This window comes from Bos indicus, chromosome 10 (assembly GCF_029378745.1).
Source record: "Bos indicus isolate NIAB-ARS_2022 breed Sahiwal x Tharparkar chromosome 10, NIAB-ARS_B.indTharparkar_mat_pri_1.0, whole genome shotgun sequence".
Classification (NCBI taxonomy): Eukaryota; Metazoa; Chordata; class Mammalia; order Artiodactyla; family Bovidae; genus Bos; species Bos indicus.
The window spans coordinates 49,466,061-49,492,446 of NC_091769.1; the positions used below are offsets into that span (position 1 = coordinate 49,466,061).

A 26,386-nucleotide genomic window follows, 5' to 3' on the forward strand; every position below is an offset into this window, starting at 1 on the left:
TTCCCACCCTGACTCCCAACCTCTTCCCAGCCTGGTTGAGAGCCATCCCAAGGGTAGAAGTTCTGGGTTGGGGTGTCAATCCCAGGGGCACCCCCATCATGAGTAAACCCTTCCTTACCAGGCTTCCAGACCACTTTCAAGATTCCAGGAGCCATTAGTAGGCAGTTTGGTCACTGCCTTAAACATCATCATGGCACTTCTCTTGGATCATCCACTAGCAATCCAGGCAGTGAACAACTGTACACCATTTTCCATTTGATCCAGATACATATAGTTCTACTCAGTGCTCCCTATCTGGCCTGCCTAGTGCTTTTCCTATCTTATAGAGGACTGAATAGGTATGCTTGACCTCCCCATTGCTAAGATGAAATGAAAATAACCTTTAGGCTTCCTTGGTGGTCAGTGGTTAAGAATTCCTTTGCCAATGCAAGGGATATGGGTTCAATCCCTGGCCCGGGAAGATCCCACATGACTCCAGGCAGCTAAGCCCATGCACTACAACTACTGAGCCCATGCTCCGCAACAAAAGAAGCCATCACAATGGAAAGCCCACACACCAAAATGAAAAACAGCCCCCTCTCACCACAATGCAGCTCACAGCAATGGAGACCCATTGCTAGAGAAAGCCAGCACAAAGCCATGAAGACCCAGTGCCGTCAAAGATAGATAAATAAACATTTTTTTTAAGAAAATAACTCTTGAAAGGCCCAAGTTTAGTGCTAATATTGCTTTTCACTTTGATGCTGACTTAAACTATAAAGCCTAACAAGATTTGTCTAATTTTTCTTAATACAGTTTGAGGTGAGGTATAAGCAGAAGCAGCTCTGTCTTCCTTATTTCTTATATCAGTTGAATTTAATAGATGGGGCTTCCATGGTGGCTCAGATGGTAAACAATTTGCCTGCAATGCAGGAGACCCAGGTTTGATCGCATCCCCTGGAGGGGGAAATAGCAACCCACTCCAATATTCTTGCCTGGAGAATGCCATTGTGAGAGGAGCCTGGTGGGCTACAGTCCATGGGGTCGCAAAAAGTCAGACATGACTGAATGATGAACACTTTCAAGTACTTTGTGTTGTCTATTTATTCTCTTCCTGAAGGTTTGGGATGGGGGAGGCTGGTTCTCATTACAGACTAGTTCATCCACATAGGAGAATCCAGGCAGTAACTTTCAGTTGATACCACCTTTCAGGCTTTTTCTACTACCACTTGGCTTTTGTCTCTAAAAATCACTGGGCAAAATCTTCTCTCTCTAGAGCTGCAAACAATCTATGGCATAAAACTGTGCCTCTACCATATATTAAAAATATTGGAGGAGCCAAAAGTGTGTAACATTACTAGAGTTTAGATTTAACAATGAATTCTCCTTGAAGAAATCAAGCTAGTCTGTAAGATGAGGAGACCAACTTAAAGAAGATCTTTTTGTTGAGTGTGATCTTATAACATATTAAGCTGCATAATTCCAAATAGACATATTCGTGTACAAAGACACCATTATTGGGGTATTAGAAGGCTTTGGGTTTATGGCACGTTTATTGGATGTGAGATTTTGAACAGTGTCTAGCTCTGGACCATGAAACTAAGTAAGTCAACGCTAAAAGGGATTGATAGGAAAAGGACTCACTAAAAGACCCTGCAGTACTTGTAGTCCCCTTGGAAGGAAGTTAACGGGAACACATCATGTGTAATGAGGTTAAGTCCAGTAATGCGTGCTCTTTCAAAGTGTCGAATATGACATTACATCAGATCTAGAGTAAGTGGTTGTGGAAATTACCCCTGGATATGATGTGATATGACATTGGAAGAAATTGGGCTCAATGTGACATTGGACTCTGTGTACGTGTGTTAGTTACATCATGCAATATCGATACATTCCATAGACCAGTCATTGCTTTGTGTGAGGCATAGCACTAGGTAGGGTCTTTATGAAAATGAAGTATACTTGGGCACTTGCAATTTGTGTTTATGTGTGACTTAGTAGATAATCTAACATATCCAGTAGTGAAAACCATGGAAATAAATTTAGTGTAATGGCGTGTTTCAGGTAAACTGGTGAATGTTACCATCCTGTATATTTAGCCTAGTGTCAATTCTTTATTTCACACATAAATTATATTTAAGAGGTGGTCCAAGTACTTTGTTTTGCCTAATTATTCTATTCCTTAAGTTATTTTTTGATCCTTAATTATGCTCTTTCCAACTCTGCTCAAGATAAAGTATGTTTGCTTAGAAATGTGCTTTATCATATTTGGGAACTTTGGTGTAATATATATTAATTATTTGGTTATTCCTCCAGTATGAGACATCTTTAAGTAATCAGTTAGATAGAAATACATGCATGCTATACCAGAAAATCAATTTTCAGCATAAATAACTCAGAAGCTACATATTCTATTTGTCCAGATTCATCACTGTTAAATTCTGATAGGATATTAACGTTATGGTTGAAAGGTTTTGATCATACACAAATGGACTAATTTTTAACACATGGCAAGTCCATTAATTAAGAAAAGATGAGTAAGGAATTCTTACCAACATATGTAACTTATTAATATCTTGAATCGTTTTCCTAAGTAGTCTTAACTTTTTGGAGTCTATTTTTCTTCACCTGCCAAGCTACAATGCTCTAGCCAACACAGATTTATGACCTTTTAAAAATAATGATGGAAAATGAGATCGGAGGAAACATTTTAGTATCTGCTTTGCTCTGAGGCCTAAACTGCGAACTCTCCAGTTCTTGAAGGCTTTGAAATGCTGATTCCAGTCTTCTTGTGGGTTCTTAAACACCTTCTCAAATGACCCATTTTAATAACCTGAAAGCTATTATATAACGAGCAGCCATAATTTAGTCCAGGGCTCTAGGGGGACCCTCACAGTTCAGCAATGAATAGTTAATGCAGTATAATGTTTAGCAGGTTATTAGTTTTCACGATACAAATGCTGATCAGGGAACGCTTTTATAAGGTGTTTAAAAGAAAATGTAATTAACTGGTTGCGTGCTTCTGTTGCAGCTCAAATTGAAATTATTCCATGCAAGATCTGTGGAGACAAATCATCAGGAATCCATTACGGTGTCATTACATGTGAAGGCTGCAAGGTAAGCCTTTTCAATTGTTGTTGTTGTTTCTATTAATGTTCAGGGTGGGGGTATCTTTGTGACTTTTATTTTTTACTTCTACGATGCCTAAAAATTCAACCCCTTGGCATTTTGAGTGACGAGAAACAACAGGACGAAATAAGCATTGGGTGTTCATTACAGTGAAGGAAGTTTTATATATAGATATATGTGTGTATACACACAGGCACACACACATATAAAACACCTCCCATCAAAATAATGGGAGGCTGGAGAGAAGCGTTTGAGTGTGGCTCATTTGTCACTTCCAATCCCAGCATTGATATCTCTCTGGTTATCTTCTTTCAAAAAAGAGATGACTCTAGACTTCGTAATGTCCCTGTTATAAGCTTTATAAGAAGGCGTTTCCGATAAGTTTAATGGGAATGCGATTGAAAATCTTATTGTTGGCACACAGATGTTGATACATCTGGTCAAACTGTGGCAAGGTTTTTGGGAAGAACTGAGTTCTGGTCCCAGGGCCGCCACTTGTTCCTATTGTTTTAGGCACGTCTGCCTCTTTTAGTGACTCTGTTTCTTCATCCATAAAGTGACATCCTTCCTGTCTTTTAGAACTGTTCCAAGAATAGAAGTAAAAACTATACTTAGTCCTTATAAGCTGAAAAGTGCTATTTAAATCTAATAGTCTTCTTGCTGTTGTTACTATTTTAATCATTACTGATGCTGATCACAGGGCAACATGGACAGCACACGCATAATGTGGGAATGGAAAATAGAGACGTTTCTCCTAATCATTCAAGACCCCTGCACCTAGATTGCCTCTGTTATTCAAATTTCAATTTATTAAGATTTAAATCCTCCTGCTTATCTTGGAAGGGCCTTGAGACAGCTTGCTTACAGGATAAAACAGTGCAAGATAAACAGGAGAGAAGCTATTTAGACACGCAGGAGGCCTCTGAGACAGTTGCTTGCTACTGAACCAGGCCTGGATTAGCCCGAAAGCATTTGGATGCTGAAGGAAAAAAATAAAATCCACATATTTGGTTAGATTTCCTTTAGTGAAATTAGAAAATACAATGTCATAAAATGCAAAACCACCTTCACACACAAGTAACTACTGAAGAGACTTAAGAGAAATTTCCCTCATAGCATCCTTATGTCTTGTTTTACTGTTAATCATTCATCGTAACATTTACCACTTTGTAAGTGTACAAATGCTTCATATCGATCTCATCTTGGGGAAGCTTGAGATTTCCGCACACCAACTACATACTTTTTTTTTTTTTTAATTCACTCATCTTTAGAAATAGAGAACTTTCTACTCAAAGGAAACTGAATTATTCATCTCTCTGGTAACCCTCAAGACCTCAAGCTTCTGTATTAGCAAGGAAAATAAATTATTTCCTCAATTTGCCCTCCCTCCAAATTAGTTACTAAATTAAAATTAAAACAAATGAAATCAGCTGCCTGGCCTATGTTACCCCAAGCTGTAAGGAAGAGAGGGATCTGTCTATGACAGCTGTCATTTCATTGATTTTTGAGGTTAATTTGGCTGATGTGACTGGACAGTTGTCACACATCATCCTCACTCACTCTGTGTTTGCACCTTCTTGTCCCTTGTAGGGGATGGCATAGCCTCTTTTTTTCTCTTTTTTTTTCCTGTTTTTAATTGGAGGATAATTGCCTAGCATGGCCTTTCCTGATGAAAGGTGTATAGCCAGCAGTGCTCCTCTACCAGGAGTTCCAAGCAGACTTGACTTTTGTGCATTGCCTGTCACCTAGGTGTTTTCTGAAGTGGACAGGTCCCAAGCAGACAAAGCTGCTCACTCCGTCTGTGTCTCTCAGTAATGCCGCACATAGTTTAATGTGGCAAATTGAATTGAATACAGAACCTGGCAGGGCCAGGGAGAGGGCACAGGCTACTTCATAGGAAACACCCCAGCAGTTCTGAAGATTAACAACATGCTATTCAGAAAGATTTGAATTGATTCCCTGAGTACCACTGTTTACAGAGGCAGGAACGATGTGTGTTTTCTTTGTTTATTTATGACAAAAATGAAAGTGATAAGAAAGCAAAGGGCAGCTATTATTTCCCTGTTGTCATTTTCCTAGATTCCCTTCCAGGTCTTGTGCAGCCTCAGTGCCAACGTGGTTTTGGTTGTCTGCAGTTCTGTTTTTCATCACTATTGACTTTATACAATGGAAATATCAAAAACAATTAAAACTTAATTTCATTAACAGATTGGGCCTATGCCCAGTCTAGGATCTATACAGTGGTATGTGTTTATATTTGATGAATGTAGTATTTGTTCTGTACCATAGTTTCTGCCTCAATTAACATTTTTTTTAATTGACGTATAGTTGATTTACAATGTCATGGTAGTTTCAGGTGTACAGCACAGTTATTCAGAATCTTGTCCAGATTATTTTCCCTTATGTGTGTGTTAGTTGCTCAGTCATGTCCAACTCTTTGCAGCCCTATGGACTGTAGCCCACCAAGCTCCTTTGTCCATGGGATGTGCATAATACTGTCCATAATACTGGAGTTGGTTGCCATTTCCTTATCCAGGGGATCTGCCCAACCCAGGGATTGACCTGGGTCCCCCACATTGCAGGCAGATTCTTTAATATCCGAGTATAATCCCCTAGTCTATACAGTAGGTCTTTGTTGGTTATCTGTTTTATATATGGTGGTATGTACATGACAACTAACATTTTTATCTCTAGTAGGAGTGAAGTCAAGAGATTTCTACTTTTGCCAGTGGTGTTAATGATTTATCATATTCTAACCAGATGGAGATGGTTGTATCATGACAGATTGTCGATAATTTATCTCTGTGATAGAATCATCAGATTTAAGGAAAATTTCTGATTAGACTTCCCTGGTGGCTCAGATGGTAAAGCGTCTGCCTACAATGTAGGAGACTTGGGTTCGATCTGAGTCGGGAAAATCCTCTGGAGAAGGAAATGGCAACCCACTCCAATACTCTTGCCTGGAAAATCCCATAGACAGAAGAGTGTGGTAGGCTACATTCCATGGGGGTCACAAAGAATCGGACACGACTGAACAACTTCACTTTCACTTTTCTGATTAGATATATAAATAGATATCTAATAAGAGGAAAAAAAGTGACTCAGTCTTTGTCTGAAAAAAATCACTTTGTGAATGTATTTTGAATTGCATTTTAAAAACAACCTGAAGCCACAAGAAATCATAGGACCTATATATAGTCACTGAAATGATTCTGTCTTCACCACATACTTGCTCAGGTAAGCATTACACATGAACAGCACAAGTGGGTGTTCTGGTAGCTCTTTTTCTGGTTCCTGAGTATTCCCAGCTCACTCTCTCTATATCCCTTTGGCTGTGTGCAGAGAGACAGCACAGTGTCAGACTTATGTTCTGGTTCTTGAGCCAGACTGCCTGGGTTCAAGTCAGAGTTCTGCTGTTTACCAGTTTGAGCAGCCACCCAACCTCTCTGTGCCTCTGTTGTTGCACACGTTTAGGTGAAGCACTCACAAGAGTGCTAGTGTAAGAAGCACTCACTGAGTACTGGTTCTGGTCGTTATTCTTGGGCAAGCCTGAGCAATGTGCTCTGTATAGTCAGACACTATTTCCAGGACATCTGTGGGTCCAGTCTTGATTTTGTGACCATTCATAATTTGATATGTAGCTCTGCCAATATAAACAACGAAAATACGAGCACCCCCTTGGGTGCTTTATAAATGCTATAAGGAATCTAAAGACACAGAAGACGAGATTGGGTGCATTCAGAGTGGTGTGGCTATAGACATGGCAGTTCAGTGATTAAGATTCCGCTCTTCCATTGCAGAGGACTCGGGTTCGATCCCTGGTTGGGGAACTAAGGTCCCACATGCCGCATGGCAAACAAACCCAACTGCTGAGGCTCTGCACTCAAGAGGCCATGCTCTGCAACTGGGAAAGCCCCTGAGTGGCAAAACTATAGAAATCCCACCTGCCACAGCAAAGATGCAGCACAGCCAAAAACAAACCAAAAAAAAAGATGACCGAATCCTTCCTTCATGCAGCTCACAGTCTACTTGTGGAGATGAGACATTTGTAGCATATGAAGAATGCAATACTAGGGTGAGGCCACAGTCTGAGATGTGACCCATGAAGCACACATCCACTAGGCATCCAGAGCCTAAAAATGGGCAAGTCTTAGTTGTATTCTAGGGACAAGATGTAGTAGCCTGGTTTAACAAGAGCAGCGGGTTACTTCAGAGAAGGCAATGGCAACCCATTCCAGTACTCTTGCCTGGCAAATCCCATAGACAGAAGAGGCTGGTAGGCTGCAGTCCATGGGATCCCTAGGAGTTGGACACAACTGAGCGACTTCATTTTCACTTTTCCCTTTCATGCATTGGAGGAGGAAATGGCAACCCACTCCAGTGTTCTTGCCTGGAGAATCCCAGGGACGGGGGAGCCTGGTGGGCTGCCATCTCTGGGGTCTCACAGAGTCAGACACAACTGAAGCGACTTAGCAGCAGCAGCAGCGGGTTACTCTCTCTACAGTGGAAGATAAGGTTAGACAGTATGCCATCCCAAATTTTTAAGAGCTCTGTTATGCCAAGGTTTTTATTATAAAAATATTGCCCTTGTTCTTTGGAAATAATGAAGAAACAATGTATTAGCATTGGGCGAGCCCTGAATATTGCATTTCAGAAGACTGTTGAATCCAGGCCTAGAAGGGCTTAGCTTTGTGAGAAAAGATGTTTCTGAGCTTTTGGAACAGAAAGTAGTCCCAGCCCTGGGTGAGCACTAGCAGAGGGTGTCATGTAGGCTGGGCATGCTTGCCAGGGAGGAGGGGCTGGGCCTTGGAGCATGGAGACAGAGGAGAAGGCCAGAAATAAAATGAGAGGCTGCTTTTCAGGGTTCAGGTTGGCTCTTCAAAGTGAATACAAATGCTGAAGTGTTTATGGTTGAGGCTTTCTTTTGAGATATGGTTTCCCTGGTAGCTCAGTTTTTAAAGAATCTGCCTGCAATGCAGGAGATCTGGTGTAATTCCTGAGTCGGGAAGATTCACTGGAGAAGGGATAGGCTACTGCTTCATTATTCTTGGCTTTCCTGGTGGCTCAGCTGGTAAAGAATCCCCCCGCAATGGGGGAGACCAGGGGTCGATCCCTGGGTTGGGAAGATACCCTGGAGAAGGGAAAGGCTGCCCATTCCAGTATTCTGGCCTGGAGAAGTCCATGGATATAGTCCATGTGGTTGCAAAGAGTCAGACATGACTGAGTGACTTTCACTTTCCTTTTCACTTTTCTTTTGAGACATGGTTCTGTTTATCATCCGACTTCAGTTCCTACCTTCAGTATTAAATACAGTGGCTGCTTAGAGGATAATGATGAAACATTTATCTCAAGATTAAAAAACACACACACAGTTTTTCATCCATATTCTCTCAGTCTTTGGGGCTCTATCATAACTTTTTCCCCCAGTTTTGTTGGGAAATAATTGGCATACGTTACTGTATAAGTAAGTCATTCAGCATGATGGTATGATTTACATATGTTGTGAAATGGTTATCAAAATAATTTCAGCTAACATTCATTTTCTCATACACATATGATGCTTGAACAACTTGAGTTTGAACTGCATGGGTCCACTGAGTTATACTCACACAGATTTTTTTCAATAAATAATACTGAGGAGAAATTGTAAATAAATATGAATTTCTTTTTAATGTTATCTTTTCATATTTGATGTCTACTGTTGGTAATGCATATAACATCTCCTGTATTGTATATGACAATATGGATGTAGATACTGACAGACAATTCATCTTGAAAACAAAGGACATAAACTTATGGTATTGATAAATACAACAGAGGACTGTCAGTATATTTTCTCCTCCCTGTGATTTTTAAATAACATTTTCTTTTCTCTGGCTTATTTTATTGTAAGAATACATTATATAGCTCATACAACATACAAAATTTTTGTTAACTATTTATGTTATTAGTAGTTCAGTTTGCAGGGAGTCAAAAGTTAAACTTGGATTTTTTACTAAATGAGGGTTTACAACCCCTAACCCTTGCATTGTTCAAAGGTTAACTGCAGATACAATGAAAAAAAAAAAAAAAAGGGAAAATTTTTTTCTCCTTGTGATGAAAACTCTTAGGATTTATTCTCATATCAACTTTCTTACATATCATATGGTAGTGTTAACTATAATTATCATTCAACTATGACTTCTTTTTTAAATTTTGATCGCTTTTGTCCATCATAGATTTTTTTGTGTGTGCCAGTTTTAATTTTTATTTAGTTTTTGGCCATGCCACGCGGCATGCAGAATCTTAGTTCCCCCAACCAGTGTTTAAAACCCATGGTCCCTACAGTGGAAGCATGGAGTCTTAACCACTGCACTGCCAGGGAAGTCCCTAACTTCTTAAATAATAATGTACAGTTGAGTACTGAAGTTAGTAAATTGATTTCTGATTACACTTAAGACCCTTTACCTTGTGATAAGTCTAAGAATGTGTCAAATATTTATTCATCAATTAATACATTTAAGATGATGTCTTATGAAAAGCTTCCTCTTCCACCCAGGAAAGGGAGAACTTGGAATTTTTTTTTTTTTTTTTGCATTAACAAATATTCTCTCTGAAATTAGCAAGTCTTTTCAGAGATATCCCAGAACATATAAATCAGTACTTTTTTTTTTTTTCTGTTAAAGAGTTAAAGCGTTTTCTGGAGTTGCTTATGTTTTAGGTTAAAAACACATATCCACAAATGTTCCTTTTAGGCCCAAATTTTTTTTCTTTTTTAAGGGTTCTAATATTTTCATTTCAGTTGTAAAATTTCACTCACCCTGGGTCAATCTTGTCCACTTTTCAGCATTAGTACATTTATGCTCAACATTTTTACTTCAGCACTTTATAGCACTTGGCCCCAGTATTAGAGCTAGCCATTTAAAATGAAAATTATATTTGGCTGTTATTACATCCTGTGACATCAGAATTTCATTTCTGTTTTAGACAGGTGGTAAGAACAAATTTTTTATTTAGCAACATATTCCAGGCCTGTGATGAAATAAATGCACAAGTGGTTGGATGTGTTAAACCCCAATTTGCATCAAGATGATTTGGGTATTTGAGGGGGTTTTTTGGTTTTAGTTTTTTTTTTTTTTTTTTTTTTTCGATTTCTTTGGTTTGATCTTCATCATGCCTCTGCTCATAGAAAATGCTGGGCTTGTGAGCTTGTGGTGCATAGGGTGTACCGTGGTGTCTGGCTCAGAGTAAGGCCTCTCATGCCTGCTTGGGAATCACTGTTGCTGAATGTGTCACCAGGATTGGATCTGAGCATGGCAGATCACCAGATGTATGGCAAAACAGACATCTCTTACCAAATACAACACATGAGGTCAGCTTTAATCAGAGAGCATTTGCACGTACAATTCTACGGGGAGTTCAGTCACTATTGAACGGAAAAGTGGTTGAGAAGATCCATCTTGCCATGATTTATTGCTACCAGCTGCCTGAGTGTGGGGCCATACCAGCTCACTTTGGCAAATGATGTTTCCTGTTTTGTTTTGTTTTTTTTCCTAAAGAACAAATTTCCCTTTTCTTTTGCTTCCTTTTGGAATGTTATTCCTGCCTCCCCCGACTTTAATTTTATCATTTCTTTTGCCTCTTCCTTTCTTTGATTTTAATTTATGCATGCCCTCTTTCCCCCTCAGTAAAATTAAGTTGCCAGTTATATTCTTTTTTAACTTTAAATCCTTAACTTTCAAGCCCACGTTTATCCAAAGATACGTCTTTTTTCTCTCCCCCATACTTCTGAACATTCCAACAGGAAGTTCCGAAAATAAATAAAACTGAAATTGAGTTCATACCTTTCCAGCTAGGATTCTCTGCTCTTCTCAGCCTCGGGAGTGAAATGAGAGGGATTCCCACTTCCATAGTCTCCTAGATCCCAACATTTCAGTTGGCTTGGAAAATACAATAATCCACTCAGGCATATGAGCATTCACAATAAATCATAGAGTTATGAATAAATCTCGGTTGTCAAAAGCAAATGTGTAGCCGTTCCAACGCGTCTGCCATTAGAATTCAGCAAGGCAGCTGTCAGCTGTTTTCTTGTAATTAAACAGCCAATGAGCAGCTAATTAAGACATATGTGTATACAGAAGTGGAAGTGGGTATGTTAATGAACTGTAGGAATCAATTCATTAAGTGAAAATTGTCAAAAGACCAAACATCAGATCAGCATTTCAGCCTGTGCCTCCCTGGGAAGGAGCCCCGAGCAGGAGGGGAGCCCCTGAGAGCCAGAACCCCACCCCAACACCTTCCCAGCCACACTTACAGGTCTCTGCCGCTAAGGCCCACTTGGGGGCGAAGATATTAATAACCCCAATAGGAAATGTCACGTCTATTTCAAAGCCTTTTATTAAAAAGACCTAGCAAAGGAAAGTTGTTTTCCTACTTGTATAAACCTAGTATTTGATACCCTATAAAATGCCATCTCCCTCAGCTCATGTCTGAACCATTATATGGAACTTTGTACAACTGAAAAGTGAGGCTTTTTTACCTGTTTGTTGTTTATCTGTTTTTGTTTGGTCTGCCCCGTATCTTTGTATGCATGTCTTCTGGGTGGTATATTAAGAACTCTCTGGCCTTTGGGTTAAGATGTACCCAGATTTCAAGAATTCAAATCTTGGCGCCTCTCCTTCAACTGCTGTGTGATTTTGAAAAGATGGTTTAACCTCTCTGAACTGGAATTTTCTTATTTGTAAATAGACATAAAAATACCTGCTTTGTAAAGCTGTGAATTGCGTGTGAATCATGTTTGTGAAGCGTGCTCCCCGGTGCTTGGTATAGAATAGGAGCTCACCATGTGATTGTCACCACAGGTTTTTATCATGGCATCATTTTTCCTCTGGTCTTTCATTCCACAAGTGTTTGTTGACTGCTCCAAGTCCTAGGCTGGGTAATAACCCATTCAGAAGATAGCAGGTGTGGGGACCTGAGAAAATTGCAGTGAAGATAGAGAAAAGTAGATGGATTTGAGGAATATGAAGATGACCAGAAACAGCCTAATTTAGTAACTGCATGCATGTGGATGGGGAGGGAGCAGGGAGGCCCATCTTTCTGCTTTGAATATCTGTGTTAAGGGTGGTACCCTTGCCTGAGCAAGGAAACACTGGAGGAAAAGAGACTGGGAAAATAATCAGTGGGTCTGGAAGTGTTCTGTTCGGAATGAAGATAAAGCCATTCAGTATGTATTGAATGGATAAACAATAAGGTCCTACTGTATAGCACAAAGGAAATCTATATTCAGTATCCTATGATAGGGTCTTCCCTGGTGTCTCAGTGGTAAAGAATCCATCCGCCAACACAGGGCATGGGTTCAGTCCCTGATCCAGGAAGATCCCACATGCCACAGAGCAACTAAGCCTGTGCGCCACAACTCTCGAGCCTGCGCTCTGGAGCCCAGCAGCCACAACTACTGAAGCCCACACACCCTGGAGCCTGTGCTGCACAACAGGAGAAGCCACTGCAGTGAAAAGCCCACATGCCACAACTAGAGAGTGACCCCTACTTGCCACAGCTAGAGAAAAGCCCACTCAGCAGTGAAGACCCAGCACAGGCAAAAATAAATAAATAAATATATTTTTTAAATATATCCCATGATAAACATAGTAGAAAATAATATAAAAAAGAAGGCATATATAACTGAATCACTTTGCTGTACAGAGGAAATTGGCATATTGTAAACCAGCTATAGTTTAATTTTTTAAAAAGATAAAGCCATCCAGCTAAAGTTTCTGGAGAATGTTTGTATATGTGTGTGTTGGTGGTGGGGATGATGGGGCTGTAGAAGGCCACGCCACAACTCTGGGTATGTGCCTATCCAAAATAGAGAGGAGCCACTTAGACAGCCTGTTGGAAAGCCGAGCATCCAGCAAGGACTGGGCTCAGTCCAGTCACCCGCTGGTCAGTTTTTAACAATCAACTCTCTGGAAAACAAACAGTGTCTATATATATGTACATAACTGTAGTATGTATGTCACTGATACAATTACATACAATTTACAAGTAGTGCAATTGACAATACATTATTATAAACGGAATATATAATATATGAAACGAAAGTGAAAGTGTTGGACTCAGTCGTGTCCGACTCTTTGCGACCCCTTGGACTGTAGCCCGCCAATCTCCTCCCTCCATGGGATTTCCCAGGCAAGAATAATGTAGTGGGTACCATTCCCTTCTCCACGGGATCTTCCCATCCCAGGGATCGAACCCAGGTCTCCTACATTATAGGCAGGTTCTTTACCATCTGAGCCACCCATATAATATATAGTAGATATTATATATATGATGTATAGTATGTGTGTAGACAGATGATTCTCATTGAATACACTCATTGATTTTTGCTGAACTCTTACATCCACACTTGTGGTTGTGGTTGATGAAAGACTATAGCGTCAATGTGATTTTTCATTTACAATAATAAGAGGAAAGTGAAACAAGGAAAAGCATGTTTTGGAACTTCTCTCATTTGTCAGTGATGATGTGAGCAACAACTTTCTGAATCAGATAATAGTTTTTAAAAATTGGAAGGATCGATCTTCACATTTTTTGTGCCCTTCACAATGTGATGGCTATAGACATGACATACTTTTAAATTGAACCTGCATTGTTATCATTTTCTTCATCACTTTTTTAAAAAAATTTATTGAAATATAGTTCATTTACAAGGTTGTGTTACTTTCAGATGCACAGCAAAGTGATTAAGTTATACATATACATATATTCATTCTTTTTCAGATTCTTTACCTTATATGGATTATTACAGAATATTGAGTATAGTTTCCTGTGCTGTACAGTAGGTCCTTGTTGGTTATCTATTTTATATATGGTGGTGGTGGTTTAGTCACTAAGTGGTGTCTGATTCTTTGCAACCCCATGGACTGCAGCCCACCAGACTCCTCTGTCAATGGGATTTCCCAGGCACAAATTCTGGAGTGAGTAGCCATTTCCCTCTTCAGGGGATCTTGCGACCCAGGGATTGAACCCACATCTCCTGCTTGGCAGGTAGATTCTTATCACTGAGCCACCTGGGAAGCCCATTTTATATATAGTAGTATGTATATGTCAAGTTAATGTTTAATAATGGTTATGTTTAACAATTGGTTCACAAAATTTCTGAAATTTTGACATTCAGCTCTTGCAACCCAGTATCAGCCTTCTCCCATACCCATGGCCTCTGTCCCCATCCTAGGAAACGCCAATCTAATGGGATCAATGAAAATTTTCAGAGTATACAGCCAGATTTTTTTTTTTATATAGCAGTAGAGTCTTCCCTGGCTAAGACTCTGCACTCCCAATGCAGGGGACCCAGGTTTGATCCCTAGTCAGGGAACTATATCCCACAATGAAACACCTAAAGATCCCACGGTGAAGATAGAAGATCTTGCATGCAACAGCTAAGATCTAGCATGGCCAAATAATTTTTTTTTTAACTAGGCAATAGAATTTTCCAAAAAACAGAGGCAGAAGTTAGAAATAAAACTCAACAGAAGGCACTTTGAAAGGCTTGGTGAAATAAGGCAGGAAACACTGGCAAATTCTCTTTGAGGCAGTGGAAATGGAGGTGGAAGGTTGATGAATGTGAGGAAATCAAGACTGAGTAACATGGGTTTTGTTAGCCCAACACTGCAGGAGAGATGCTTATGTGGGAGGCACTACACTTAAAATTAGGATGCTGGAGTTCAAGTCCCAGCAATGACATGAAGCCACGGGGGAGCCTTGGACATGTCACTCAGCTTTCTCAGCTTCATTTTTGTTATCTGCAAAATCAGAGAGCTAGAGTAGATCCCTGATTCTTAACAAAGGGAAAGCAGCAGAGTCTTCAGGAAGCTTTGTTAAAATGCTTACCATACAGAATGACGCGTTGTCTTTTTTGACCTACAAAAATGGCACTTTCACATTGTTCAAACGGGCATGTATGTCAGCGAATATACCCTCAGATGTTCTGGTTCAGAAGATCTTAGGTGTATTTTTTAAAAGTTCCACCGGTGATTCTGATACACATTCAGTTGGAGAACTACTGAGTCAAGTAATCTCAACTTCCTTTCATCTCTAAAGGCTGTTTGCATATTCTAACGTACTATTTGCAATAACTGCATGTGAGTCTGCTGCCACTAGGTGGTGGTAGTGTGCCACAGTCACACCAAATACCGGTATCCTGAATGTCATCATGGTGGCCCCCTGCTCAAGCCCACCGTGTTTGTAATGGCACATCTCCATGTACCTGGACAGCCATAAAAAGTGAACTTTTCAGAAAGCCAAAGAAGTCATTTAGCTCAGCTTTTAGAAGTGAAACTCCACCATTGTATATTTAACATCTGTCCCAGCTGACTCGCAGCTTCCGCGCTTTCTTCTCTACCCATACCTCCTCAGTTCCTCCCCAAAACTCCAAGCGCTGCCTTGTGCTGTCACTGCTCTCTGTGTGGCCGCCAGCTTCCCCACCCCTAGGACCGGGATCCCAGACTACTCGTTTATCAGTGGGACCCTCTCCAGGTCCCACATCAATCAAGATCCGGCTTCTCCATTTATGAGCAGGCTTCTCGCTTTATGAAGGAAGATACCTACCATACGTTCTCCCTTTCTTCCTTTCTGCCCTTCTAATCCTTCTCCTCGTATATGCTCATTCGCTTTAAATACTTCATCAGTTTAACTGCCCAAATCCTCTGAGAAACCCCAAGAATATACTGAAATGAAGAGTTCTTATTTTTTTGTTTATTGGCCGTGCCTTGTGACACGTGGCATTCTTGTTCCCTGATCAAGGATTGAACCCATGTGCCCTGCATTGAAAGTTCAGAATCTTAACCACTGTACCACCAGGGAAATCCCTGTAGGGTTGTGGAGTTTTGTTGTTGTTGTTTTAAGGGGAGACAAGGGGCAGGAAAGGAACACCAAGCCCTCGTTCTATCTGAAAGGCAGAGTTTGGTGTGTCTGATTCACCTAGGCTTACCCTTTCCCTCCCTCCATGGCTCTCACCTTATAAACCTGCCTGACCCCTCCCCTTTGGTATTTGATAGCTAGCCTTGTGGGCTGTCAACTTAGTCCAAAAGAAAGGTTTTTTCCTGTGGTTCTTAGTGCTGCCACTCCCTGAACTTTCCACAGGCACTTGCTCAAATGACTCAGTGAGAAGTAAATGGGATTGTAAAGAGTAAGGTGTGTCTATTTGCACGTTTGCTTTCCCCAAGCCCTTCGGAGTTGAGACAGCTAAAGAAGTGGAGTCCTTTTTCACGTATTGGTTCCGGCCTCAGCACCATTGCTTCAAGAGCATGTGGAAAGCCTCATGGATTTGTCTTGCAAATAGGTGGTACAATTTCTCAGACATCTTTAAAGATAGTGACTGCGCCTTGGATTCAGTTTGTTGTTGTTATTGTTTTGTTTTCTAAATGAGCCAAAGTAATCTAGAAATAACTAGGGTGAATTAAAGAGGACATAACCCTCCTGGTGATAAATGAGGGAAAAATCATGAAATTGTGAAACTGACTTTCTTGTGTGAATAACCCACATCAGGAGGTGGCTATAGAAGAGGAATTTATTAAATGCCTGGGCAGTGACAACATGGCCAGCTAAAGGGGTTAACCGGGAGGAAAACTAATTTCAGAACAGATCAGTCTTGCTCCTTGATCATGCATACCTTGTGTCTTGACACTGCTTCCTTTAATGGTCACCTTCTGTAAGAACCCCCAAGTGGGAATCCTTTTTGACACACAAAAGAAGCAGAAGAACAACAAAAGGGATAAAAGTGTGAGTTCTGGAATTAAACCACCTGAATTCAGATCCTGACTTTATCCCACGCTGGGGGGCGGGGGGGGGGGGGCAGGGGGAGGGGGGAGAGTGGGGAGGGGTTTGGGTTCTGAGCTAGTGCCTCTCTAAGCCTCAGGTTCTTTGACCTAAAAACCAGGAAAATGATAGTGCCTGCCTCAGGCTGCCCTTGTCAAAATTAAAGCCTCTTACACAGAATGAAGTAAGTCAGGAAGAGAAAAACAAATGTCATATATTAATCATATATATGGAACCTAAAAAATGGTACTGATGAGCCTACTTGCAGGGCGGGAATGGAGACCCAGACGTGGAGAACGGACTTGGACACGGCGGGGGAAGGAGTAGGGGCACGGACTGAGAGAGCAGCGCTGACATGTGCACACTCCCATCTGTGAAACAGCTAGCTGGTGGGAAGCTGCTGCAGAACACGGGGAGCCCAGCCCGGCACTCTGTGATGACCTGGAGGGGTGGGATGGCAGGGCGAGGGAGGCTTCAGAGGGAGGGGACGCATGTATACTGGTCCATAGGCTGATATAGGCTGATTCGTGTTGTTGTACAGCAGAAACCAACACAACGTTATAAAGCAATTATCCTCCAATAATTTAAAAAAATTAAGTGATGGAATCCATATAAAGCACAGGGTGACGAGCAAATAATCAGCACGCTTTAATGCTACCTGGGATTGGTGTTAATCAGATACGGTAAGACAACTAAGACACAAACATGACCGCCACGAAGGGAGAGAAATTGGTTATAACATAGGTCCCTAGAAATTGGAGAAGGCAATGGCACCCCACTCCAGTACTCTTGCCTGGAAAACCCCATGGACGGAGGAGCCTGGTAGGCTGCAGTCCATGGGGTTGCGAAGAGTCCGACACAACTGAGCGACTTCACTTTCACTTCTCACTTTCATGCATTGGAGAAGGACATGGCAACCCACTCCAGTGTTCTTGCCTGGAGAATCCCAGGGACGGGGGAGCCTGGTGGGCTGCCGTCTCTAGGGTCGCACAGAGTCGGACACGACTGAAGTGACTTAGCAGCAGCAGAAATAGGAGGCATAGCATGCCACACAGGGGACCACAGTGAGAAGCCGTGTCAGTCAGAGGCAGAGAGAGGGCGAGGAAAACCTGGGAGGCGGTGACCGGTCTAGTCTCCGGATTGGTTGGTTGTATGCTCCCAGGCAAGTTGTTTGCTATTTCTAGAAGCTAGGTAGCCCTGGGAAGTGTAATCGGCTCTGAGTTAGCAAGACCTCAAGATGTGAAAGCATTGAAAATACAGTATAAATAGATATGATTAGAAGACTTCCGTGGCAGACCAGTGGTTAAGACTCCACCTTCCAATGCAAGGAATGTGAGTTCAATCCGCTAAGACCCCACATGCCTCATGGCCAAAAAAACAGAACACGAACAACAGAAGCAATATTGTAACAAATGCAGTAAAGACTTTACAAATGGTCCACATTAAAAAATATATTTAAAATAATGCATTCATTAAGATCTCTCCTTCCATCATATCTTCACCAGTATCATTATCATTATTCCCTCTCACGGTTCCCTTTTAGCAGAGCAAACTGGTGGTTGTATATGGCTTCTGTGCTAACATTTTGGAACTTGATTAGTGGTGGTTTGATGTTCACTTAAGTTTAATGTGTAAAACCTAAAGAGTAACCTTTTTTCCCCTTGATAATGACCCAAGCATTATTCAAGAGTGGTGTCTAGACATGGATTTCTTAGTTTTTAAGAAAGTGGAGACATGTAAAGGATCCTAAGAATACTAAAGGTACAAAAGAACCTGGAAAGAAAGGTGGCAGATACTGTGATTTGGTCTATAGACGAGGTCCTGGGAGATAATGGTGCAGTCTGCATATACTGGCTCCATTTAAAGAAAAAAAAGAGAGATCGTGTAGACATTCTTCATATTCAGTGATTAGAGAACAAAATGGAACAGAATCCTTGTGACACAGACCCTTTTTTTCCCTTTTATCAGCAAAAGGAAACACAAACTAAACCCCTGCTTAGGTCAAACTCACATCTATATATGACTACCGAAAAAACTGTAGCTTTGACTAATGGACCTTTGTCAGCAAATAATGTCTCTGCTTTTTAATATGCTCTCTAGGTCTGTCATAGCTTTTCTTTCAAGGAATGTCTTTTTATTTCATGGCTACAGTAACCATCCACAGTGATTTTGGAGCCCAAGACCATAAAGTTTCTCACTGTTTCCATTGTTTCCCCATCTATTTGCCATGAAGTGATGAGACCAGATGCCATGATCTTTGTTTTTTGAATATTGAGTTTTAAGCCAGCTTTCTCACTCTCCTCTTTTACCTTCATCAAGGGGTTCTTTAGTTCCTCTTCACTTTCTGCCATTAGGCTGGTATCATCTGCGTATTTGAGGTTATTGATATTTCTCCCAACAATCTTGATTCCAGCTTGTGCTTTATCCAGCCTGGCATTTTACATGATGTACTCTGCATATAAGTTAAATAAGCAGGGTGATGATATACAGGACGTACTCCTTTCCCAATTTGGAACCAGTATGTTGTTCCATGTCCAGTTCTAACTATTGCTTCTTGACAAGGATACAGGTTTTGTAGGAGGCAGGTAAGGTTGTCTGATATTCCCAGTTCTTGAAGGATTTTCCAGTTTGTTGTGATCTACACAGTGAAAGGCTTTAACATAGTCAATGAAGCAGAAGTAGATGTTTTTTTCTGGAATTCTCTTGATTTTTCTCTGACCCAGCAGATGTTGGCAATTTGATCTCTGGTTCCTCTGTCATTTGTAAAACCAACTTGCACATCTGGAAGTTCTCAGTTCACGTTCTGTTGAAGCCTAACTTGGAGTATTTTGAGCATTACTTTGCTAGCATGTGAGATGCGTACAGTTATGTGGTAGTTTGAACATTCTTTGAGATTGGAGTGAAAACTGACCTTTTCCAGTCCTGTGGCCTCTGCTGAGTTTTCCAAATTTGCTGGCATGTTGAGTGCAGCACTTTCACAGCATCATCTTTTAGGATTTGAAATAGCTCAGCTGGAATTCCATCACCTTCACTAGCTTTGTTTGTAGTGATGCTTCCTCAGATCCACTTGACTTCGCACTCCAAGATGTCTGTCTGTAGGTGAGTGGTCACACCATCACGGTTATCCAGGTCATTAATATCTTTTTTGTATAGATGTTCTGTGTATTCTTGCCACCTCTTCTTAATATCTTCTGCTTCTGTTAGGTCCATACCGTTTCTGTCCTTTATTGTGCCCATCTTTGCATGAAATGTTCCCTTGGTATCTCTCATTTTTGAAGAGATCTCTAGTCTTTCCCATTCTATTGTTTTCCTCTTATCTTTGCATCGTGCATTTAGGAAGGCTTTCTTATCTCTCCTTGCTGTTCTTTGGAACTCTGCATTCAGATGGTTATGTCTTTCCTTTTCTCCTTTGCCTTTCACTTCTTTTCTCAGCTGTTTGTAAGCCCTCCTCAGACAACCATTTTGCCTTTTTGCATTTCTTTTTCTTGGGGATGGTTTTGATCACTGCCTGCTGTACAATGTTGTGAACCTCTGTACATAGTTCTTCAAGCTCTCTATCAGGTCTAATCCCTTGAATCTGTTTGTCACTTCCACTTCCATAAAGAAGGCTGAGCGCCGAAGAATTGATGCTTTTGAACTGTGGTGTTGGAGAAGACTCTTGAGAGTCCCCTGGACTGCAAGGAGATGAAACCAATCAATCCTGAATATTCATTGGAAGGACTGATCCTGAAACTGAAACTCCCATACTTTGGCCATCTGATGCAAAGAGCCAACTCATTGCAAAGACTCTGATGCTGAGAAAGATTGAAGGCAGGAGGAGAAGGGGACGACAGAGGACGAGATGGTTAGATGGCAATACCTACTCAATCACCTGAGTTTGAGCAAGCTCTGGGAGATGGTGAAGGGCAGGGAAGCCTGGTGTGCTGCAGTCCGTGGGGTCACAAAGGGTCGGATGTGACTGAGCAACTGATCAAACAAACAAGCCCCTGCAGTGACAGCAAACATGGAGTGGTATAGTCTCAAGAAAGAACGAAATACCTTTCAGCCTTGGCAGAGATTATATGTCCCTGACTCGACCGAATACATAGACAGGTGACCTCTTGGTATCTCTTTTTAAGGATCGTCTGCCTCTGTTACCATTTATATTTTCTTGAAGTCTATTAAGTGCCAAGAAAGTTTTACTTCTCACTTTCTTGTCACAGAGAAAAGAAACACATTAAGGAAAAAAAAAGAAAAACAGCTTTAGATATTTTGAGAGAAGAGGGATTGCCTCACAGTAGAGATCAGACTTGATATCAGGAAAATTTGAAGTATAGTAGAGAGATTGAGATCCTGGGCCCCTAACCTTGCCCACGTTGGTTAGTGAATAGCTTGGTAGACATCAGAGAGTTGGTAAAAGGTCAGTGCCTGCCCCTCCCATCCTAGGTTGGTCTCCAAAAGGAAAAAACTGGAAACCGAGGTTATATCCATCAGAACCATGACTTAATCCACAGAGTCCCCAGCTGTCAGGGAAAAAAGCAGATGTAGTGAATAGTTCTTCTTGTGTAGCTCGAATACCTTTCCACTCACATAGTATAGAAAAATCAAAAAGCACAGATAAACAAACCAAAAAAAAAAAAAAAGATCAGCATTTGTTTTCATTTGAGGGCATAATTTTCCAAAGGTTTCTTCTGTGTTAAATATATGGATTTTCCCTCCAAAATTGGATTATATTGTGTTTAGTTCTTTAGCTGTTTTTTTGTTATTAAGTAGTACATTTCTATCACCACCGTATGTCAATAATTGTACTTCTGAAATACCATTTTTAGTGGTTGCTGAATATACAGATATCCAACATGACTCTTCCAGTTCACTACTGTTGGACATTTAGCATGTTTATAAATGTGTCTTACCTTACAGATAGTGCTGTGATGAACATCCAAGTAGGTAAATCCTTGTACCTTTCTTATCATGCCTTTAAAATATATTCCTTAAAGAATAATTTCTAGTTCAGTGGATAGGCCTGTTTTTAAAGGATTTTAGTATAACTGCCAAGTTGGCCTCCAGAAAAATCTTCTGGTGAGAGAGCACTCGTATCAGTTTGCCCAGCACTCTGTCATTCTATCCGTTCTTCAGGGTTTTACCTTACCCTTTGGTACTGGTGTCCCCTTGGTCATGGTCAACTATCGTTGCCATTAAAGATTTAAAGATGATAACAGACTTTTGTAACCTTCATGGTTCTGCTTCATAGAAATGGCTCTGGTTACCTTTTTTTTTTTTTTTCCAGAATACATTCCTAGTTTTCAAAACCAATGAGAGATAAGTCAACTATCAAGCAATAACCAGAAACAAACCCCACATGCATTTGTAAAATAAGAAATGTGCTTGTATAAATAACAAGTTTCTATTATATAGCCCAGGAAACTATATTCAATACCTTGTAATAACCTATGATGGAAAAGAATCTGAAAAAGAGTATATCTAATTGAGTTACTTTGCTGTACACCAGAAGCTAATGCAACATTGTAAATCAACCTTACTTTAGCTTTTTAAAATGTGCTTCTAAATAACATATGGATTAAAAAAGAGATCTATTGAAAACTAGAACGTGTTTCATATTGAATAATCATGAAAATACTATATACCAAAACTCATGGGTTGCTACCAAAATGTAACTAAAAGGAACACTGACAGCTTTAAGAAAAGACTAAGCAATGAACATTAATGAGCTAGAAAGAATCTAGCTCAAGGAGTTAGCAAAAATGAATGAATCAATAAATAAATGAGTAAATGAATGGAATCCTTGAGGTCAGTACTCCTTATGCATCTTATTACACCTTCTTATTTACAAAACAGTGCTTAACAAATAACGTGGGACTTGATGAACATCAGCTCAGATTTGTTCAATCTGAAAGTCCTTGATTCTGAAAAGATGGTTTTTCCAAACTCTCAAGGGTAGAGTATTCCCAGTCTGGTTGATCTGCCAAGATAATCCACCCACGTGTCATTTAACTTCTTAGAGCAGTAGATTCTGACTTGGGGAATGAAAGATACCTAAAGAGTGGTGGATTTATTTGGTCTAGTTGAGACTGCCACAGTGTCCGCTTAGGTTAGCACTTTCTCGTCTCTGGGCATACGGAGAAGCATTCTGTTTATTCTACTAAAAATGTGTTGGAGGTGAAGGTTAAAGATGAGTGCCTTTGTGCCACTGTTATTAAGCATATAGCTTTCAATCATTAGAAGCCAAGAACAGGGCCTGGTCCTCTTCCTTCTACATAAGCAAATGTCTATTGCAATTAAAGAAAGTTTTGCATGTGTAAGGGACAGAGGATTGGGCTCTGGGGACCCATTTTACTCAAGGAAAAAGAAGTGACTTTAATTTCATTAATGGTTTCCAGGATGATTGTGCTACAACTTTAATTCTCCATTAAATATTCATGCCGACGGGCGCTTCCTTTCCTGCCTTTAGTATCATTCAGCTCAAGCTGACACTAACCTGTTTTCTATTTCATAACTGAATCACAGGGCTTTTTCAGGAGAAGTCAGCAAAGCAATGCCACCTACTCCTGTCCTCGTCAAAAGAACTGTTTGATTGATCGAACCAGTAGAAACCGCTGCCAGCACTGTCGATTACAGAAATGCCTTGCCGTGGGGATGTCTCGAGATGGTGAGCTCTCGCAGCCTATGTTGCATAATAGCACAGGGTTGTGAAAGTACCTTCTGAAGCCTGGACCCAAGTCTGCCAGAATATGTCCCCTCTGTCCCTCACCACCCCCTCCAGTCTTCCCTCCTCTGGCATCCCTGTGGGTATCACAGCAGTTACTTTCTCATCCATAAACCATCCAGTCAGCTCACTGGCTGATGCAGGGCAGGATGGGGGGCATGGAGAAGAAATGTCTATGTGGTCAGAACACCTTCAGATTTTTGATGTTTAAGTCATTGCAGGTGGATGGATTGATGGGAGGTAAGGTGTCACCTGAGGGTCTGAAAAAGGATACCTTCTAGAAGTATTTTTTTTTTTCTCATAGAAAACACAAGGCAGAGTTAATTGTTATGTGCTTTATACTAGTCAGCTTATTGGCAGTTGGGACGCATTAGCTGTTATGCTAACTGGATCCAAAGTCAAATATTTGTACATCCAGTATGTGTGGAAATAGTGCAAAGCAGGCCTCAATGACAAATGTTCTTTTCATTAAAACAAGCTATTTTAACAGTTGCAAAACAGTTTAGGATCTTCCTGGAAAATTGTTTTCAGTGCACTAAATAATCAACACCAGATTTCAAGGCTATTCTTATATAAGAAAATTGGGCTGATAGCACAGTAGATACAGTTTAAGGACTTTTCTGAATATACTGGCTGGTTGGCTACCGTGAGAGATCCCTCTGAAGGAAACATCACTTCCAGTGGAGTTTCAGACCCTGGAAAAATAAGGGTCTGAAAAACCTTTCAGGCTGCTAGACAGGTGTTCTGAGTGTCTGCTTTCCCTAGAATCAGAAGTTCTCGGGCCTGTGGACCTACCCAGGCACAAGTTGTACACAGGATTGCCTCTTAGAATTTGTAGAAGCAAAGGGAAGTTTTGCGGATCAGAAGATGCAAGTCATAAAACTTACACCATATCCTCTGAAATTCCTGTGATATGCAACTCTACAGATTTCAACTTCCAGTGGCCCTGAACTCACACAACTAGGTTTATCTCTTATGAGTCTGTAAGTTAAAAAATCACAGATGGGTGTGCATTTTCTCAAAACCTAATCCAGGGAATTCCCTGGTGGTCCAGTGGTAAGGACTTCATGCTTCCACTACAAGGGCCATGGGTTTGATCCCTGGTCAGGGAACTCAGATCCCACAAGCTGTGTGCTGTGGCCAAAAAACAAAAACCTGATCCATTTATTTCACTTAGGGGATAGTGTGATTACTGTTTTTTAACATTAAGAAAAGAGAACACAATTCAGAGTCATGGCAGAACCAGTTTCCCCCTATTAATTAGAGGTATTAATCCCTTTGGGGATTCTAGACTATTCTTTTCAAAAAGAATTAAGTACCTTCAGTATGCCTTGTGAAGATTTTGTATATAAGTGACAGCTCATGTTATTGTGGGCTTGGAGTGAATTTGGGGGCTTATACAATTTTAGACAGGGCCTCCCTGGTGGCTTAGCAGCAAAGCATCCACCTGCCAATGCAGGAGACGTGATTCAACCCCTGGTTCCAGAGGATCCCTTGGAGGAGGAAATGGCAACCCACTCCAGTATTCTTGCCTGGGAAATCTCATGGACAGAGGATGCTGGCAGGCTATAGTCCACGGGGTCGCAAAAGAGTCAGACGTGACTTAGCGACTAAACGACGACAGTTTTAGGCCTGAAATTCATAGCCCACATCAGCCTGACTGCTATCTAACAAGTCCCACCCAATTTGTCACCTGAGCCATGGATACTGGAAGTTGCCCAGAGTCCTGCTCACTTGTTTCCTCTAGGCAAAAGGAAACCACATCCTCCTTGGCAGGAAAAGGATCCCACAAGTTGGGCTGGGCACTGATTCCCAACTTCACTTCCATCTACCCTGCCTCTTGCCCCAAGACTCACAGAATTTTGTTGATGGTCAAATGTGTGAATTCATCTACCCAGTCGGGTGTAAATTTAACCATAATCAGGAGATCTTAGTCCCTCCGCCAGAGGCTTTATCTATACCTACTTAGGCTGAGAAATAAATGGGTTAGTGGGGGAGTTCAGACCAGGAAATCACAGAGTTTTTTTTTTTCTCAGTTATCTCGATGTTTCAAGAGAAATCATTTGAAATGCTAAGTGAACTGGAAAGTTACTCCAGTCACTGTTCCACTTTAAACGTGGGGACACATGGCACAGAGAAGGGCTGCGAACACAAATTCTCCTGGCAGGGATCTTCCCCAGAGCTGCAGTTGCTGCTGCTGCTAAGTCACTCAGTCGTGTCTGACTCTGTGCGACCCCATAGACGGCAGCCCACCAGGCTCCCCTGTCCCTGGGATTCTCCAGGCAAGAACACTGGAGTGGGTTGCCATTTCCTTCTCCAATGCATGAAAGTAAAAAGTGAAAGGGAAGTCGCTCAGTCGTGTCCGACTCTTAGCGACCCCATGGACTGCAGTGTACCAGGCCCCTCTGTCCATGCCTACCACTTCCAAAATCCTAATATTCTTTTTCACTTGAGGCTCAATGAGAATAGCAGAACGTATCCTTTTAAGATGGGTCCAAGGGTTTCAAAGGGGCCACATGACCCAGGAGCAGGCGAGGGGTACACTCAGAGGTGTAACCCAGGGAATTGCAAATGCTTCATGCAGTCTGTTGAGCTTGCTCCGGGAAGCCCCAGATTTGGCAATTTGATCAGAAAGAAACTCATCTAAGTGTACGGATTAGTGAAATGAACGCATGTGGAGATTTGACTGCTTGTGCCCTGATGTAGACCGGTGAGTTTGTGCATCCCTGTGCTCGAGTCTGAACACTAAGAAAAGAAGTGTCTAGACCAACTGCCTGG

The 26,386-nt window shown here is 41.2% G+C and overlaps 1 protein-coding gene across 3 annotated transcripts in view; it reads left to right on the forward strand.

The window, feature by feature from the left end:
• RORA (RAR related orphan receptor A) overlaps positions 1–26,386 on the forward strand; it is an 801,696-nt gene that overhangs the window by 758,814 nt on the left and 16,496 nt on the right. For all 3 annotated transcript variants that reach the window (XM_070796655.1, XM_070796657.1, XM_019968743.2), the window contains 2 exons: positions 3,011–3,096; positions 23,410–23,551. In XM_070796655.1, the coding sequence (XP_070652756.1) occupies positions 3,011–3,096; positions 23,410–23,551 (228 nt within the window). The remainder of the gene's footprint in view (positions 1–3,010; positions 3,097–23,409; positions 23,552–26,386) is intronic.